The following is a 17,080-nucleotide window of genomic DNA, read 5'->3' as shown; positions in this document are numbered from 1 at the left end:
CCTTCATCACCGTCATCGCCATGCCCACCGCCACCATCCCCAGCACCAGCGTCCCCCTCCCTCCAGCCCACGCGGCCAGAGCTCTCTGGGTTCTGTCCCGGCAGACTCCGCTCACGCACGTGCAGGAACAGGGACCGGATCTCCCCGCCACTGGCTGGCAAGAATCCCCTAAATGCAGCCAAAAGATATGAAACACAGGCTGTGAAGAAACTGGGCCTCAGGCGAGGGAGGACCCTCAGTGACCTCTGGGAGCTGAGACCCCGAAGAGGTGAGCCGTGCAGCTGCCCCAGCTTGCTGTCTACACGGACTGTCCGGACCGAGTCCAGCCGCCTCCCCAGGTCTCGGGGGTGGATCGCAGAGCGCAGGCAGCCGGAGCTGGCGGGTGGAGGACCGGAGAGGACACAGCGGCACAGGGGGAGAACCGTGCCCAAGGGCGGAGGGTCCGCTAGTCCAAACTCCGAATTCGGGTGACATCATATACAGTACTCAGAGGGATCTTGTCTCAGTAGTGTGGAAAACTAAAAGCTGCTCTGCTCCCACCCATAAAGTCTCAAGGCAAGACTCAAAAGGATCAAACTGTTTCCAAGTAAGTTAACAATATTAGATTTTTTTGAAGTTCTGGAAGATACTTAGGAAAAAAAATACCCAGCACCCAAGGAAAAGGGTATGCTAAGATTCAGAAAACTCCAGCCCGTTATGAGGAGACAGATCAATTGATAAAAGACATCCCAATCGGAAAGGAAGAAGCAAAATTTTCTCTGCAGACAACGTGATTGTCTATGTAGAAAACCGAATGCAATGTACAAGAGTGAGGAGAACCAGTCAGTGAGTTTAGCACGATCACAGGGTAAAGGATATCAGAGGGAGCTAACTCCGCCTGCCCAAACGCTCAACTAATTGTTCTTGTACCAGCACTTTTCTGCACTGATCTGAAACAAGTCCAGTCAGCCACAACACTGCTATTTTACTGTGCCTAGGGCTTTTCTATTCTTGTGCAAACCAAGTTTTCAATTTTAGTAGGAAACCAAGCCAATTGTGACAAGGATGTTAGGAAACCAGAAATCTGGTAGTAGGTGTATTTTCTGAAGAGAAATTGTGATAGAGTCTTTGTTTTTTTTTTTAAAGACAGTCTGTTTCCTCTCTCTCTCTCTCTCTCTCTCTCTCTCTCTCTCTCTTTTTTTTCCATGCCGCGTGGCTTACAGGATCTTAGTTCCCCAACCAGGGATCGAACCCGTGCCCCCTGCAGTGGAAGCACGGTGTCCTAACCACTGGACTGACAGGGAATTCCCTGTGATCAAGAGTCTCAAAAAAGAAATAGAAAAGTAAACATTTAGATCAATATTTCTAACTTTTGGAATATACTTTAAGGAAATAACCATTCATGGAAAGAATTACATACATGAATTCCATTGAATCCTTAACCGTAGCGATGAAAAAACTGAAAACAATGTAAATGTTCAATGATTACATTATGATGCATCTTATATACCTTCACTCAATAACATATTTTTGAAGAGTTTTTAGAATGTGGAGAAGCTAGTATGTTAAATGAAAAAAAGTCAGGAAAAAATTGAATGCTAAACTTGATGACTTCTACATCGCATACCGTTATACATTTAGCGTGCAAGTACAACTCAAAAAATAGTTCTAAAATGTTGACAGTAGTTAGTGCTGAACATCGGGCTTGATTTTCATTTTCCTAAACTGTCTTCAATTACCTTGTACTACTGGAATATCTGAATTCCAGAACCTTCCCTCCAACACGAGGACAAAGATAAAAAATCCAGAAATGCATCAGCTGAAAAGAAACTGTGACACAAAACAGTAGCCTAGTTTTATTTTCTGCAGTAATACACATTGAAGCATCCCACTCCTCGAGCCGCAGGGAAACCAAACAAGTGAACCAAGAGATACCAAGGGCCAGTACTGGCAAAACATTAAACCCAAATAACAAAGTGGTGATTACTCAAGTTTGAATTCCCTAAGCCTTGCCTAGTAGGGGACACAAGGTTAGCCCTCAGCCCCCTTTCCTTCGCGTAGCCTTTAGGGAGGCGGGAGCCAAAGGTGCTGAATATTCCCAATCACCCGGGAAAGCTGATCGAAGATGGAGTCGATGGAAATTCGGAAGAGATCAAGGTCTTCAGCAGTCCATCTACTACAAGTGAGGGAAAAGGGAAATCAGGTTAAAGGGGAGATCGCTCACGTAGGTCCAGGGCACCAGCCCCCAGCCCCCTCCTTATACCAAGCCCGTATATGGGCGGCCCCATCACAGCACTCTTAAGACAGAGATCAGATCCCAGCACCTGCCACCGACCCCCGCCCACGGCAGACTCTTCTAGAACTCACATAGTTAGGGCACTGCCATCCACTGTATATTCCTCCCGAATCACGCCTGGGTCACGCTGGGCACCTGCGATCAGAGCTCTGTGGGCCGTGTGTGCCTCCAGGAGGGATCGGAAAGGCACTGTGAGGTTGCTGGGGGAGACGTGGTTAAGGCACCACCCGCTACTGAATCTGCTGGTATCTCGGGCTTGCCCACACCTCAGAGGCCCGTTTTTACCCCAGGATGAGACCGCCCGGAGCCGCCTCCCTAACCCTTCGGTCCTTCCCCACCCTCCAGGCTCCAGGCTCCTCAGGCATTGACAATCCCCTTTCCTGCCAGGCTGCCCGCCCCTGCTGCCCCTGACTGCGCCCTGCGCTCCCCTCCGTCCCCTCCGCCCCCTCCGCAGGCGGCCGCCACGTACCCGGCCACCGCAGCGCTGCCCCAGCCCAGGGAGGCTCCACGGAAAGGATACAGCACCAGCTGTCTTCTTCCAGGCCTGTCAGCCACGAGCACTGCACCTCCACCACGTCTTAGGGCACGTGACGCCCGCCCACCCTGACGGCCTGCAGCAGGGCCTCTCATCGCTGCTCCTCCTCGGCCAGGCCCACGCCGGGCTTCCGGGCGCCGGGGACCACCCTCGCCTTCAGGGCTACCTGATCTTCTCTGGCAACCAGGAGTCCCGGAGCTTTGCTGGCCACCTCGGCCCCCTGCGCCTGCCGCGCTGCCGTCCCCCGGGGCCTGCATGGCCGCCGCGCGTCCCTCTGAGAGCCGAGGAGAGCCTGCGCGCCTCACGCGGCCCCGCCCCTTCGGCCCCGGGACGCCCAGGGCGCCTGCGCAGACACCCCTGACGACGCCTCCCGGCTCCGGATTGGCTGCCACCCTGCCCCCCGCAGGCCGCCCCGGAGGCCCCGTCGGGCTGCACAGACTCAGCTCCGGCGTGAAGCCCCGCTCCTTTCGGGTGCCCCGGATGCGCCTGCGCAGACCGGCCCCTCCTGTCCGGGGCCGGGCGGCGTGGGGCGGGCGCCGAGTGCCCACGGAGTCACCACCGAGCCGGGAACGCCGCCTTTCCGTTCCCGAGGCCTTGCCCCGTCTCCCAAACCATCTGCTCCAGGCAATAAGGGCCACCCACGCACCCCCATAGCCCTCCGACCCTGCCCCCCGGTAAAGCCCAGAGTAAACCGCAAACAGCAAGGGAAGCGTAGGACCTCCAAGCAGCGGGGTCTCCGCCGAGCGGGGAGGTCAGGGCTGGTGGGCGTCTTCACTGACCCCATCATGGAGGTGCCACCCGCATGACCTCGTCCAGGCCCTATTACCTCCCAAAGGCCCGCCTCCAGAGTCCATCCCGTGGGGGGGGTTAGGGCTTCCATGGGTGAGCTGGGGGAGGGGGAGGGACTGGACGCTCAGGCCATAGGCCAGCGCTGCTCAGCTAACCCGGGCTAGGTTCCCGTGCGTACTCTTAGCGGGGAGCCACTGACTTACCTGACCGAACCCAGAAACAGCATCTTTCCTGCCGGAGAGCTGATCCACGTCAGCTGTCCTGAGAGATGCGCCAGCCAAGGCCTCACAGGTCCCCCCTGGGCCGGCCCGGCCCCTCGCGTCCCAGGGCCAGGAGGTGACACGGGCCGGTCTGGCTTCCTCTCGGCTGTTTGCAGGCCACTCCTCCACCTGCTGGGCTGGTCACCGTCCTTCCGCAGCCCTGCCCTCGGCCCCAGAGGCTGCCCCGAGGTGGGCGCTCACTCAGCAGGCGCCCTCGCCCGGGCTGCCAGTGCTGCACTGGTGAAGCTTTAACACTGGCTCTCCAGACGCAGCAGGGGCCCTGCATCTGCTGATCTCCACGCTGTACCCACTCCCACCACAGCCGACTGACTAGGGAGGCCGAGCCGCGGTCCTGTACGAAAGCCAAGTGGGAATTAAAGCCTCACAGTCACTTACGGAAGACTCAATGAGCTCTCTGTCCCAGGTTCCCCTGTGGGAGTTGCAGAGGGGCAGCCATGAGCAGACATTCTTATAGTTTTTTAGTTTTAGGTTTAGCAAATAGGTTTTAATCATCATCACTGGAAAAAGAAAAAAAAACCATCAGTGCAGAACCGGACTCACATGGGTAGGTAGTGAGTAGGCGTGGACACTGGTTGGACGTGTGCGGGAAAAGCCCAGAGAACGTACTGAGCAAGGGTCTAGCATGTTGGCTTCTGCTGTCGTCCATATCACAAGAGGAAGCTCATGAATTAACCAGACCCACCTGAGGGTCTGAAATAAGGGCAGAAGGAGGGTCAGTGGGACGTCTAGGGGGCTCTGACTCCCGCCTCCGCGAAAAATACCTGATGGACATCCTCATACATACCCATTAAGGGGACCAGTGGCAAGTTCCCAGGAGCAGAATTGCTGGGCTTTAGGGATGGGCAGCCGTCATTGGATTCAGTCGCGCCACGCTGCTCTCTGCTATGGCTGTACCCGTTCTGCACTCCTACTATATTCTTGCGACCTTTGGGGATTTCCTTTCCTGTAACTAGCCTATTCATATCCTTCGCCCATTTCCAAAAACATTGGTATTGCTGTTATCTTCTTGATGACCAGCAGGATATTTTAAAAACATATTCCTTTTTAAAAATTAATTAATTTCTTTTTGGCTGCGTTGGGTCTTCGTTGCTGTGCGCGGGCTTTCTCTAGTTGCGGCGAGCGGGGGCTACTCTTCGTTGCAGTGCACGGGCTTCTCATTGCGGTGGTTTCTCTTGTTGCGGAGCACGGGCTCTAGGCGCAAGGGCTTCAGTAGTTGTGGCTCGCGGGCTTCAGTAGTTGTGACACGCAGGCTCAGCAGTTGTGGCGCACGGGCTTAGTTGCTCCGCGGCACGTGGGATCTTCCCGGACCAGGGCTCGAACCCGTGTCCCCTGCATTGGCAGCCGGCTTCTTAACCACTGCGCCACCAGGGAAGCCCCCAAATTTCTTCTTAATACTTGAGTCTTCGTTCCTTTGTAGTATCCTTTTCCTAACATATGCTCATACTTCCTGGGTCTGGGTTTAATATTTCTCATCCTTCATCCTCATATGTATCTGAGGATGTCAGATAACACCCAGGTAACTGATACTGTGGGGCACCCTGGAAAGATTGAATATGGAATTATTTCTGTCCAGTGTCGGAGGAGAGGGAGACAAAGCTGTAGATGCTGAGTTACAGGATGTCCAGTATCCCATGCAATAGATGTATGTTTCTTTTCAAATGTATTGCAAATTTTTTGCCAAAAAGAATTACATCAGTTCACACTGTCACCAATATAGTATACCCATTGACTACAACCTAGTCAGCACTGGGTGTTAATTTTTTTCTTTTAAAGCATATTATCAGTACATTTTTAAAATTTTTATTTATTTATTTATTTATTTATTTATGACTGTGTTGGGTCTTTGTTTCTGTGCGAGGGCTTTCTCTAGTTGCGGCAAGTGGGGGCCACTCTTCATCGTGGTGCGCGGGCCTCTCTCTATCGCGGCCTCTCTTGTTGCGGAGCTCGGGCTCCAGACGCGCAGGCTCAGTAATTGTGGCTCACGGGCCTGGTTGCTCCGCGGCATGTGGGATCTTCCCGGACCAGGGCTCGAACCCGTTTCCCCTGCATTAGCAGGCAGACTCTCAACCACTGCGCCACCAGGGAAGCCCGGCTGTTAATTTTAGTACATCTAATTTACTAGTTATAAAATTTTATTTACTTGCTATTTTAATTATCATTTTATAAGTAACTTGTGGGATTGAATATTTTGCCATATGTACTACTTTTCTTTCCTCTGCTCACAAATTTTCTATTTGTTTGCTTTCCTAATTTTTGTCTATGTGTAATCTTGCTTTTTGATGGAAATCTTCAAACGTTAAATTTTTGTGAGCAAAAAAAAAAAAAAAAATACTGGGTCTTCCAATCCATGAACATGATACATTTCTCCATTAATATAGGTTTTAAGTTCTCTTATTAATAGGTTTTAGTTTTCACTGTAAATGTTTTGCATGTATTTTATTAAATGCATCACTAAGTATTTCATGTTTTAGGATACTATTATAAATGATAGTGATTTTTAAATTTCACGTTTCTTTCTTTGTAGATTGCTTAGGATTTTCTACATACACAAACATGTCATCTCTGAATAAAGAGAATTCTATTTTTTCCAATCTGTATAACTTTTATTTCTCTTTCTTGTCTAGTGCACTGCCTAGGATTTCCAGGACAATACTTAATATAAGTGGTGAACATCCATACCTTATTCTCAAATTCAGGGGAGGGGAATTATATTTTCCTCCATTACCATTTTAGCTGTAGGATTTTTGTAGATTGCCTTTATCAGATTAAGAAAGTTTCTTTCTAGTCCTAGTTTTCTGAGAGTTTTTATCATAGTGGTTGTTGAATGTTGTCAAATGCTTTTTCTGCATCTATTGAAATGATCACATGGTTTTTCTCCTTTATTTTGTTAATATGATGAATAACTCTTGATTGATTTTTCAATGCAAACCCAATCTTTCATTCTTGGGATAAATCTCACTTGGTCATAATGGATCGTCCTCTTTATATATTGCTGGATTAAACTTGCTAATATTTAATTAAGTTTTTTGTGTGTAAGTTAATGAAGGATATTGGTCTATGGTTTTCTTTTCTTGCAATGTCTTCATCTGGTTTGGGTATTTTGTAATGCTGGCCTCATAAAATGATTTGAGAAGTGTTTCCCCTCCTCTACTTTCTGAAAGAGTTTGTATAAGATTGTGTGCCACTAGTAAAGTCATAGGGGCCTGGAGTTTTCTGTTCCATTTCTTTCATAGATTTAGGGATATTCAGGTTTTCCACTTCTTCTTGAGTTAGTTTTGGTGATTTGTGTCATTCAAGGAATTTGTCCATCTCATCTAAATTGGCAAATTTATTCACAAATATTTTTCCTAACATTCCCTGGTTACAGTTTTTATCAGTTTTATTGGTATTTTTAAAAGCTTTCAGTTTCATGGATTTTTCTCTATCATTTATTTGTTCATTTTACATTTTATTCATATCTGCTCTTCATTATTTCTTTCCTACTGCTTATTTAGGTTAAATTTAAAATTAAAATTTGCTCTTCTATGTCTGATTTTCTGCAATATCGTTCTGTTACTTAAGTTTCCTCTTGATTGCTACTTTACTTCTCCTTTCTTTTCTGTGAGTTTTGTTTCATACATTTTGAAGCTTTGTTATTATGACTTCTTCATGAAATAATCCCTTTATCATTAGCAAATGTCCTCCATCCCATCATATTCCTTATCGTAAAGTCTACTCTGCCTGCTATTAATATAGCTACTCAAACTTTCTTATTATTTGAGTTTGCATGGTATGTCTTCAGACATCTTTTTACTGTTACCAGACGTATATCTTTATGTTTAAAGTGGGTTTCTTATGCTTAGCATATGTTTTGTTTTGCCTTTTTATCCACTTTGACAATCTCTGCTTTTTAACTGAAGCATTTTTTTAACTGAAGACCATTTACCATTAATGTAATTAGTGATATGGTTCAGTTTAAATCTACCATCCTGCACTTTATTTTCTGTTTGTCCCATGTGTTCTGTATTCCTCGTTCCATCTTTTCATGACTTCTTTTAGATTGAATAAATTTTAGCATTCAATCTTATCCTCACTATATCTTTTTTTAGATCTAGGGTTTCTAATACACATTTTACCTTATTATTGACTACCTTCAAATGGTTTAAAATCATTCCACATATCATGTAAGAACATTACAACAATATACTTCCAATTACCCACTCATGTCCTTTGTACTATTGTTGTCATACATTTTATTTCTACATTGGTTATAAACCGCACATTATGCTGTTAATATTTTTGCTTAAACGGTTTGCTATGATTGAAAGAGATATTAAAATGCGAAAAATTTATATTTACCTACATATTTTCCATTTCTGGAACTCGTCATTTATTCATGTAGATCCAAATTTCCATCTGGTGTCATCCTTCCTTGAGGAGAACTGTCTTTAACATTTCTTGTAGTGCAGGTTTTCTGCTGACAATAATTCAGCTTTTATATGTCTGAAAAAAGTCTTTAATTTGCTTTCTTCTTTATTGTGGCAAAATTGACATACCATAAAATAAACCCTTTTAAAGTAAACAATTTAGCGGCATTTAGTACACTCACATGTAAAAGGATTGCCAAGTACTGAGATGAAGAGCAGCTGGAGAAGTTAGCCTTGGATAGAAAGGCAGAGCCCTCTTCCGCCAAGGCAGGAAATAGGTAAGGATGTTTGCTGCTGTAGGTAGGTCTGAAGATGTGACATGGGACAAGATGCTGATGAAACTCTTGTCTGATGATCAGAGAGGAAAGGAGAGGGCATATCACAGAGGGCCTGCTAGCCCATGAGGAGGACTTTGGCTTTGACTCTGAGTGAGATGGGAGGCACTGAAAGGTTCAGCACAAGAGAAGGAGGGACCTGATCTTGACCTCATCACTGATCCTGAGTAGGGGTTCTGTTGGGTTGGTGATGGGGCAATTTCAGGTAATTACAAGGTGCAGGGCCACTTATTCAGGTAGAAGTTTCTGAGGGACTGACTTTGATATTCTCATAGGATGTGCATGCACTGTGACTTCAAGGTCTGTGCACCTCCTCTTGGTGTGAGGGCTGATGGGGTTTCCATTCTCCTGGCCTCTACTTTACCACTGGTCTCCTGAGCCTAATTTCATTCTTCCAATTCTGAGTTTTATTCCCTTAAGCCTGAAACCTGCCTTCTTTTTCTCTGTCCCTCACCACCACTCCCTTTTGTAAATTGAAACTCCAAACTTAAACCCTCATCTGACTCTGAGTTGGACTCTACAGGTGCAAGTTTCTGTGCGTGGTTTCATGCAGCTGGGGAATGGGACACTGAGGAGTTGAGGCATTTGCTCTTCACCATCTTTCTGCTGGTCTACCTAGTGGCTGTGGCTGGGAACTTCCGACTCCACACCCCCATGTATTTCTTCCTGGCCAACCTCTCACTGCTGGATACTGCCTATATGTCCAACACGGTGCCTCAGATTCTAGTACATCTGCTGGCACCAGTGCGGGTCATGCCCTGTCATGCTTGTCTTACCCGGATATTCTTTCTCCACTTCCTGGCTCCCTGGGAGTGCTTCCTGCTCACAGCCATGGCCTATGACCACTACGCAGCCATCTGCCAGCCACTGCACTACCTAGTCCTCATGGGCCAAAGGACCCGGACAGGACTGCCTTCAATCTCCTGCCTGCTTGCTTTGACCAATGCACTCACCCACACCATCCTTGCAGCTCTACTCAAGTTCTGTGGACCCTGCCTTATCACCCACTACTTTTGTGACCTCCCTCCACTGCTCAAACTCTCTTGCTCCACCACGTGGGCCAATGAACTTGCCCTGTTCTTCTTCAGTTTTCTGGTGGCTCTTGCACCCTGTGCCCTGGTTGTGATCTCCTATATACATGTTGTCGCTGCGGTTTTCAGGATTCACTCTGCTGAGGGCCGAAGAAAAGCCTTTTCTACCCGTGGCGCTCACATCACCATGGTCTGTATTTTCTACATCACTTCAGTCCTCCGCTGCATCCTTCCCAGCTCTGCACACTCTGGCTTGAGAGACTGGGTTCTTTCTGTGCTGTATGTGGTCCTCGCTCCCATGCTCAACCCCATCGTCTACGGCATATGCGAAACAAGGCCACACTCCTCCAGTGCAGCTGGCACATACCTGATGCTTTGGGAGTGAATCCAACTACATAGGAGTCTGAAATTTAGTGTAGATGGTCCATTTGGTGAATCCTATTTTGTGTGCCAGGTTTTCCTCCATTCTAGCAAAGATCAAATATTTCTGTTGCATTTTTTTATTCTAAAACATTGTTTTTTGTATTTATAGAAATAAAACACTGTCACTGGATAAGTTGTGCAGTTACAGAAGCTCATAAAATGACAAAAAAAAATACCCTTCACAATCTCACCACCTACAGAGAACCACTGTGAACATTTTCATGGTTTCCTTCAGGTTTCTTTTTGAACTACAAATGTATGTGCATGTGTATTTAAAGCAGGGAAACAAAACTGGAATCACTGTGTATTTACAGTTTTGGACATTTAGAGATTTTTTATTTTTTTCAACTACAATATATGCTTATTATAAAATCATTTAGGTAGACATTTCTCCAAAGAAGACATGCAGATGGCCAACAGGCACATGAAAAGATGCTCAATATCGCTAATTACTAGAGAAATGCAAATCAAAACTACAATGAGGTATCACCTCACACCGGTCAGAATGGCCATCATTAAAAAGTCTACAAATAATAGAGACTTCCCCAGTGGCGCAGTGGTTGAGACTCCGCCTGCCAATGCAGGGGACACGGGTTCAATCACTGGTCCGGAAAGATCCCACATGCCACAGAGCAACCAAGCCCGCGAACCACAACTACTGAGCCCGCGTGCCACAACTACTGAAGCCTGTGCGCCTAGAGCCTGTGCTCCGCAACAAGAGAAGCCACCTCAATGAGAAGCCCATGCGCTGCAGCGAAGAGTAGCCCCGCTCACCGCAACTAGAGAAAGCCCACGCACAGCAATGGAGACCCAATGCAGCCAAAAAAAGTCTACAAATAATAAATGCTGGAGAGGGTGTGGAGAAAAAGGAACCCTCCTACACTGTTGGTGGGAATGTAAATTGGTGCAGCCACTATGGAGAACAGTATGGAGGTTCCTTAAAAAACTAAAAATTGAACTACCATATGATCCAGCAATCCCACTCCTGGGCATATGTCCAGGCAAAACTATGATTCAAAAAGATACATGCACCCCTATGTTCAGAGCAGCACTGTTCACAGTAGCCAAGACATGGAAACGACCTAACTGTCCATTGACAGATAAAGAAGATGTGGTAATATATACAATGGAATATTACTCAGCCATAAAAAAATGAAATAATGCCATTTGCAGCAACATGGATGGACCTACAGATTAGCATACTAAGTGACGTAACACAGAGAAAGACAAATATCATATGATATCAATTGTATGTGGAGTCTTTAAAAAAATGATATAAATGAACTTATTTACAAAACAGAAATGGACTCACAGCCATAAAAGACAAACTTATGGTTACCAAAGAGGATAGCAGAGGGAGAGGGGGAGAGATAAATTAGGAGTTTGGGATTAACTTGTACACACTACTATATATAAAGTAGATAAACAAGGACCTACTGTATAGTACAGGGAACTATATTCAATATCTTGTAATAACCTATAGTGGAAAAGAATCTGGAAAAGAATATATATATATATATATATATATATATATATATATATATATATATATATATATAGCAATGTGTGTGTGTGTGTGTAATGGAATCACTTTGCTATACACCTGAAACTAACACAACACTGTAAACGAACTATACTTCAATTTTTTAAATGGTTAAAAAAAATTTTAATGAAATAAAATCATTTATGCTTTACATAAAGGTGCATTATTAGAAAGTTAAAATTTCTCATAGGGAGCTTCCCTGGTGGCACAATGGTTGAGAGTCTGCCTGCCAATGCAGGGGACACGGCTTTGAGCCCTGGTCTGGGAAGATTCCACATGCCGCGGAGCAACTAAGCCCGTGTGCCACAACTGCTGAGCCTGCGCTCTAGAGCCCGTGAGCCACAACTACTGAAGCCTGTGAGCCACAACTACTGAGCCCGTGTGCCACAACTACTGAGCCCGCGTGCCTAGAGCCCATGCTCTGCAACAAGAGAAGCCACCGCAATAAGCCCGTGCACCACAACGAAGAGTGGCCCCTGCTCGCGCAATGCACAGCAATGAAGACCAAACGCAGCCAAAAATAAATAAATAATAAATATATTTTAAAAATTTTTTTCTCATAATGTCTCTGCACTAACCACTATGAGCAGTTTTATGTGTATTCTTCTAGATTTTTTCCTAGGATATGCTAACCTGCATTTACAATATTTTTTTTACATAAATAAGATCATATCAAGTACCAATTTGGCTGTTTATAATTCTTATTCCATGAATGCCATGTTCTTGTCATTTGTACAATTCCCTATTGGATTGTTTGTCTTTTATGTACTGATTTCTAAGAGTTTTTTGTTTTTTTTTTTTTACATTTTAAAGATATTTTCTTTAGTTTACTATTTGTATCACTGATTTTTTCCTAACTTGTTTGTATTTTCATCTTATTTATGGTGTTTTGTTCCATAACAGAGTTTAACATTTTTGTGTAATTAGACATTGATTTTATTTTATTTTTTTGCCTTCTGCACTTTGTATCCTGCTTTTTTTACTATCTGATTTATAAAGAATTATCCCAATTGATTCCCAATTTGATGCTTTCACGGTGTTTTCTGCCATAAATGCGTTTCACATTTCTTTGTGTTCAGACATTGATTCATATTTATTCATGAATGGCTTTGGGGTTTTGTATCATGCATAAATGTCTTCATCAATGTTTTCTCCTTTCATTTTTACGGTTTCATATTTTCTACTTAATTGTATGCTTTCATTTTTTCCCATTTCAAGTTTAATTCTTTTGGAAATTAATTTTTCTGTAAAAAGTAAAATCTAGACCAGCTTTCTTCTGACTTGTGTAATCCAAGTAATTTCACCATTGTTCTTTATGTACTCTTTCAATTTCGGTTTTACTCTGACTTCTGACTCTTAATTTTACATTTTCTCTCCAGTCACATCTCTGGCTTGGTCCCTTAGACACAACTGCTGGCATCCTGGCTGATAAACCCTACCTTTCCGTGAGAATATGGAACTTGTTTTTTATTTTGCACATCAATTTTGCAGACACATATCTTGGCCTTTCTCCACATATCCTTCACTCTACTACATGGTAGAGTAATGTTCCCTCATTCCCTAACCAGGTAATATGCTATAATTACAGAGACCTGGATAAATATGTCATGCGGGAATGCATAGTTCTTGCAAAATTATGAACTCAACCTGAAAACTCTCTCATCACTAAAATTAGGACTGTGTATATTTACACATATGTGTGTATGCAACCCTTTTAAACAAAATATTCACAGCAACATTATTTATAATAGTAAAAAATAGAAAAACTCAAATGTTCAAGTATCCCCAACTCAACAGTCCTCTAATCCATTGATGCTTTAATCTCCTCTCTCTCATCCCCTTCTTGTCCTCACGTTTCTCCCTGCATTCTTGGGAAGGCAACTTAAGCTGAACCAATCAAATGTCTGTCTGTCTTTCTCTGTCTCTTTCTTCTCCCTCCCGAATCCCAACTTTCTGTACTGAATCCTTCAGGTCACTTCTTCAGAGAGGCCATCCCAGATCACTCAACCCAAATTAGCTGGAAGAACAAATTGCAAGAATAAACAAAGATGGGGGTTAAAATTTGGTGACGATGACATTTCAACTCAGTGGAGAAATACGGATTATTCAATAAATAACGTTCCAACACCTGACTAACCTTTGGGGGCAAAACAAGATTAGATCAACATCATTTTTTGCACCCAAATAAATTCCTAGTGGATTAAAATTTTAAAGTACTAGAAGATGTTATGAGTGACAAATTTTACAGTTTTACAGTGGGTAAGGCTTTCTATTGGACATAAACTACAGAAATCATAATGAAAAGATCAATCACTTAAATACATGTAAAAAGTTTTTAAAAACCTTCTATATAGAAAAGAACTATGACCAAAGTTAAAATGAAGCAATGAGGAAGGAAAGTATTTTCAAATTATAGCAAAGATTTGATATCTTTAACATATAAAGAGCACTCACCACTCAAGTAAAATATGACTATTACAATTAAAAAATAGAAAAAAAGGATATGAAAAGACAGTTCTCAGAAGAGGAGTTACCACTGGCCAGGTGTCATATGAAAGTTGTTAAACCATTTTAGAAATCAAAAGAAAGTGAAACAATATTGAGATATGATTTTGGTTACTATATGGGCAAAGATTTAAAAGATTGAAAATGTCCTGCTTGGTGTGCATTATGGGCTGAATTGGATCCCCCCTTAATTCATATGTTGAAATCCTATTCTCTAATGTGACAGTATTTGGCGATAGGGACTTTAAAGAGGTACTTAAGGTTATATTTATCAGGTCATAAGTGTGGGTACCTAATCCAATAGGACTGGTGTCCTTATAAGAAGAGGAGCAAGACACCAAAGAGCTCTCTCTTTCTCTCCCTACACACACACACACACAAAGGACATGTGAGGACACAGCGAGAAGGTGTCTGTCTATAACTCAAGGAGGAGGCCTCACCAGAAACCAACCTGCTGGCACCTTGATCTTGGACTTCAAGTCTCCAGAACTATGGGAAAATAAATTTCTGCTGTTTAAGCCAACTAGTCTGTGGTATTTTATTTTTATTTTATTATGGCAGGCTAAGCTGACAAATACAGGGTAGGAAGTAAGAAAATGGACACTTTCATACACAATTGGTTGGAGTTAAATTGATGCAAACTTTTTGGAGGGCAACTTGGTAATACATATCAAACACTTTAAAAAGAGATTACTCTTTGACCCAACAACCCTCCTGCTAAAATCCTATTGTACATAATGTGTTACACAAAGACAAATGTACCAGGGTATTAATTTCAGCATGGTTTATGATACTGAAAAATTATAAATAGCCTAAAGGCCTATGTACAAGAGATTGGTTAAAATAACTATGGTATACACATTCTGTGGAATATTATACAGCTATTAAAAATAATGTGGGGAAAAAAACCACAATTACAGAAAGATAGAGAAGATGAAAAGGCAGAGGGCTATGTACCAGATGAAGGAACAAGAAAAAACCCCAGAAAAACAACTAAATGAAGTGGAGATAGGCAACCTTCCAGAAAAAGAATTCAGAATAATGATAGTGAAGATGATCCAGGACCTTGGAATAAGAATGGAGGCAAAGATTGAGAAGATGCAAGAAATGATTAACAAAGACCTAGAAGAATTAAAGAACAAACAAACAGAGATGACCAATACAATAACTGAAATGAAAACTACACTAGAAGGAATCAATAGCAGAATAACTGAGGCAGAAGAACGGATAAGTGACCTGGAAGACAGAATGATGGAATTCACTGCTGCGGAACAGACTAAAGAAAAAAGAATGAAAAGAAATGAAGACAGCCTAAGAGACCTCTGGGACAACATTAAACGCAACAACATTCGCATTATAGGGGTCCCAGAAGGAGAAGAGAGAGAGAAAGGACCAGAGAAAATATTTGAAGAGATTATAGTCGAAAACTTCCCTAACATGGGAAAGGAAATAGCCACCCAAGTCCAGGAAGCGCAGAGAGTCCCATACAGGATAAACCCAAGGAGAAACACGCCGAGACACATAGTAATCAAAGTGGCAAAAATTAAAGACAAAGAAAAATTATTGAAAGCAGCAAGGGAAAAACGACAAATAACATACAAGGGAACTCCCATAAGGTTAACAGCTGATTTCTCAGCAGAAACTCTGCAAGCCAGAAGGGAGTGGCATGATATACTTAAAGTGATGAAAGGGAAGAACCTACAACCAAGATTACTCTACCCGGCAAGGATCTCATTTAGATTTGATGGAGAAATCAAAAGCTTTACAGACAAGCAAAAGCTAAGAGAATTCAGCACCACCAAACCAGCTCTACAACAAATGCTAAAGGAACTTCTCTAAGTGGGAAACACAAGAGAAGAAAAGGACCTACAAAAACAAACCCAAAACAATTAAGAAAATGGTCATAGGAACATACATATCGATTATTACCTTAAACGTGAATGGATTAAATGCCCCAACCAAAAGACATAGACTGGCTGAATGGATACAAAAACAAGACCCATATATATGCTGTCTACAAGAGACCCACTTTAGACCTAGGGACACATACAGACTGAAAGTGAGGGGATGGAAAAAGATATTCCATGCAAATGGAAATCAAAAGAAAGCTGGAGTAGCTATACTCATATCAGATAAAATAGACTTTAAAATAAAGAATGTTACAAGAGACAAGGAAGGACATTACATAATGATCCAGGGATCAATCCAAGAAGAAGATATAACAATTATAAATATATATGCACCCAACATAGGAGCACCTCAATACATAAGGCAACTGCTAACAGCTATAAAAGAGGAAATCGACAGTAACACAATAATAGTGGGGGACTTTAACACCTCACTTACACCAATGGACAGATCATCCAAAATGAAAATAAATAAGGAAACAGAAGCTTTAAATGACACAATAGACCAGATAGATTTAATTGATATATATCGGACATTCCATCCAAAAACAGCAGATTACACGTTCTTCTCAAGTGCGCACGGAACATTCTCCAAGATAGATCACATCTTGGGTCACAAATCAAGCCTCAGTAAATTTAAGAAAATTGAAATCATATCAAGCATCTTTTCTGACCACAACGCTATGAGATTAGAAATGAATTACAGGGAAAAAAACGTAAAAAGGACAAACACATGGAGGCTAAACAATACGTTACTAAATAACCAAGAGATCACTGAAGAAATCAAAGAGGAAATCAAAAAATACCTAGAGACAAATGACAATGAAAACACGACGACCCAAAACCTATGGGATGCAGCAAAAGCAGTTCTAAGAGGGAAGTTTATAGCTATACAAGCCTACCTAAAGAAACAAGAAAAAGCTCAAGTAAACAATCTAACCTTACACCTAAAGAAACTAGAGAAAGAAGAACAAACAAAACCCAAAGTTAGCAGAAGGAAAGAAATCATAAAGATAAGAGCAGAAATAAATGAAATAGAAACAAAGAAAA

At 43.0% G+C, this 17,080-nt stretch overlaps 1 protein-coding gene and 1 long non-coding RNA gene across 3 annotated transcripts; one reads left to right on the top strand and one right to left on the bottom strand.

Annotated features, from left to right (window-relative positions):
- Positions 1 to 1,810: 1,810 nt before the first annotated feature.
- Positions 1,811 to 2,834, bottom strand: LOC309621236. Of its 2 annotated transcripts, XR_014239843.1 has the most exons (3): positions 2,796 to 2,834; positions 2,347 to 2,475; positions 1,811 to 2,155 (listed from the first exon to the last, which is right to left on the bottom strand). It is a non-coding gene; the product is annotated as an uncharacterized lncRNA (long non-coding RNA). The 2 variants fall into 2 exon arrangements; XR_014239842.1 differs by having other exon boundaries at positions 1,811 to 2,475.
- Positions 2,835 to 9,110: 6,276 nt separating this feature from the next.
- Positions 9,111 to 15,015, top strand: LOC309620191 (olfactory receptor 3A3-like; the record flags this gene model as incomplete). Its single annotated transcript, XM_082376242.1, has 1 exon — positions 9,111 to 15,015. A coding segment is annotated over one exon (927 nt), but the record flags the coding sequence as incomplete, so codon positions are not given.
- Between the last annotated feature and the right edge of the window lie 2,065 nt (positions 15,016 to 17,080).

Source organism: Balaenoptera borealis, assembly GCF_965194805.1.
Source record: "Balaenoptera borealis genome assembly, chromosome: X".
Lineage (NCBI taxonomy): Eukaryota > Metazoa > Chordata > Mammalia > Artiodactyla > Balaenopteridae > Balaenoptera > Balaenoptera borealis.
This window is presented reverse-complemented; position numbering and strand designations above follow the sequence as displayed.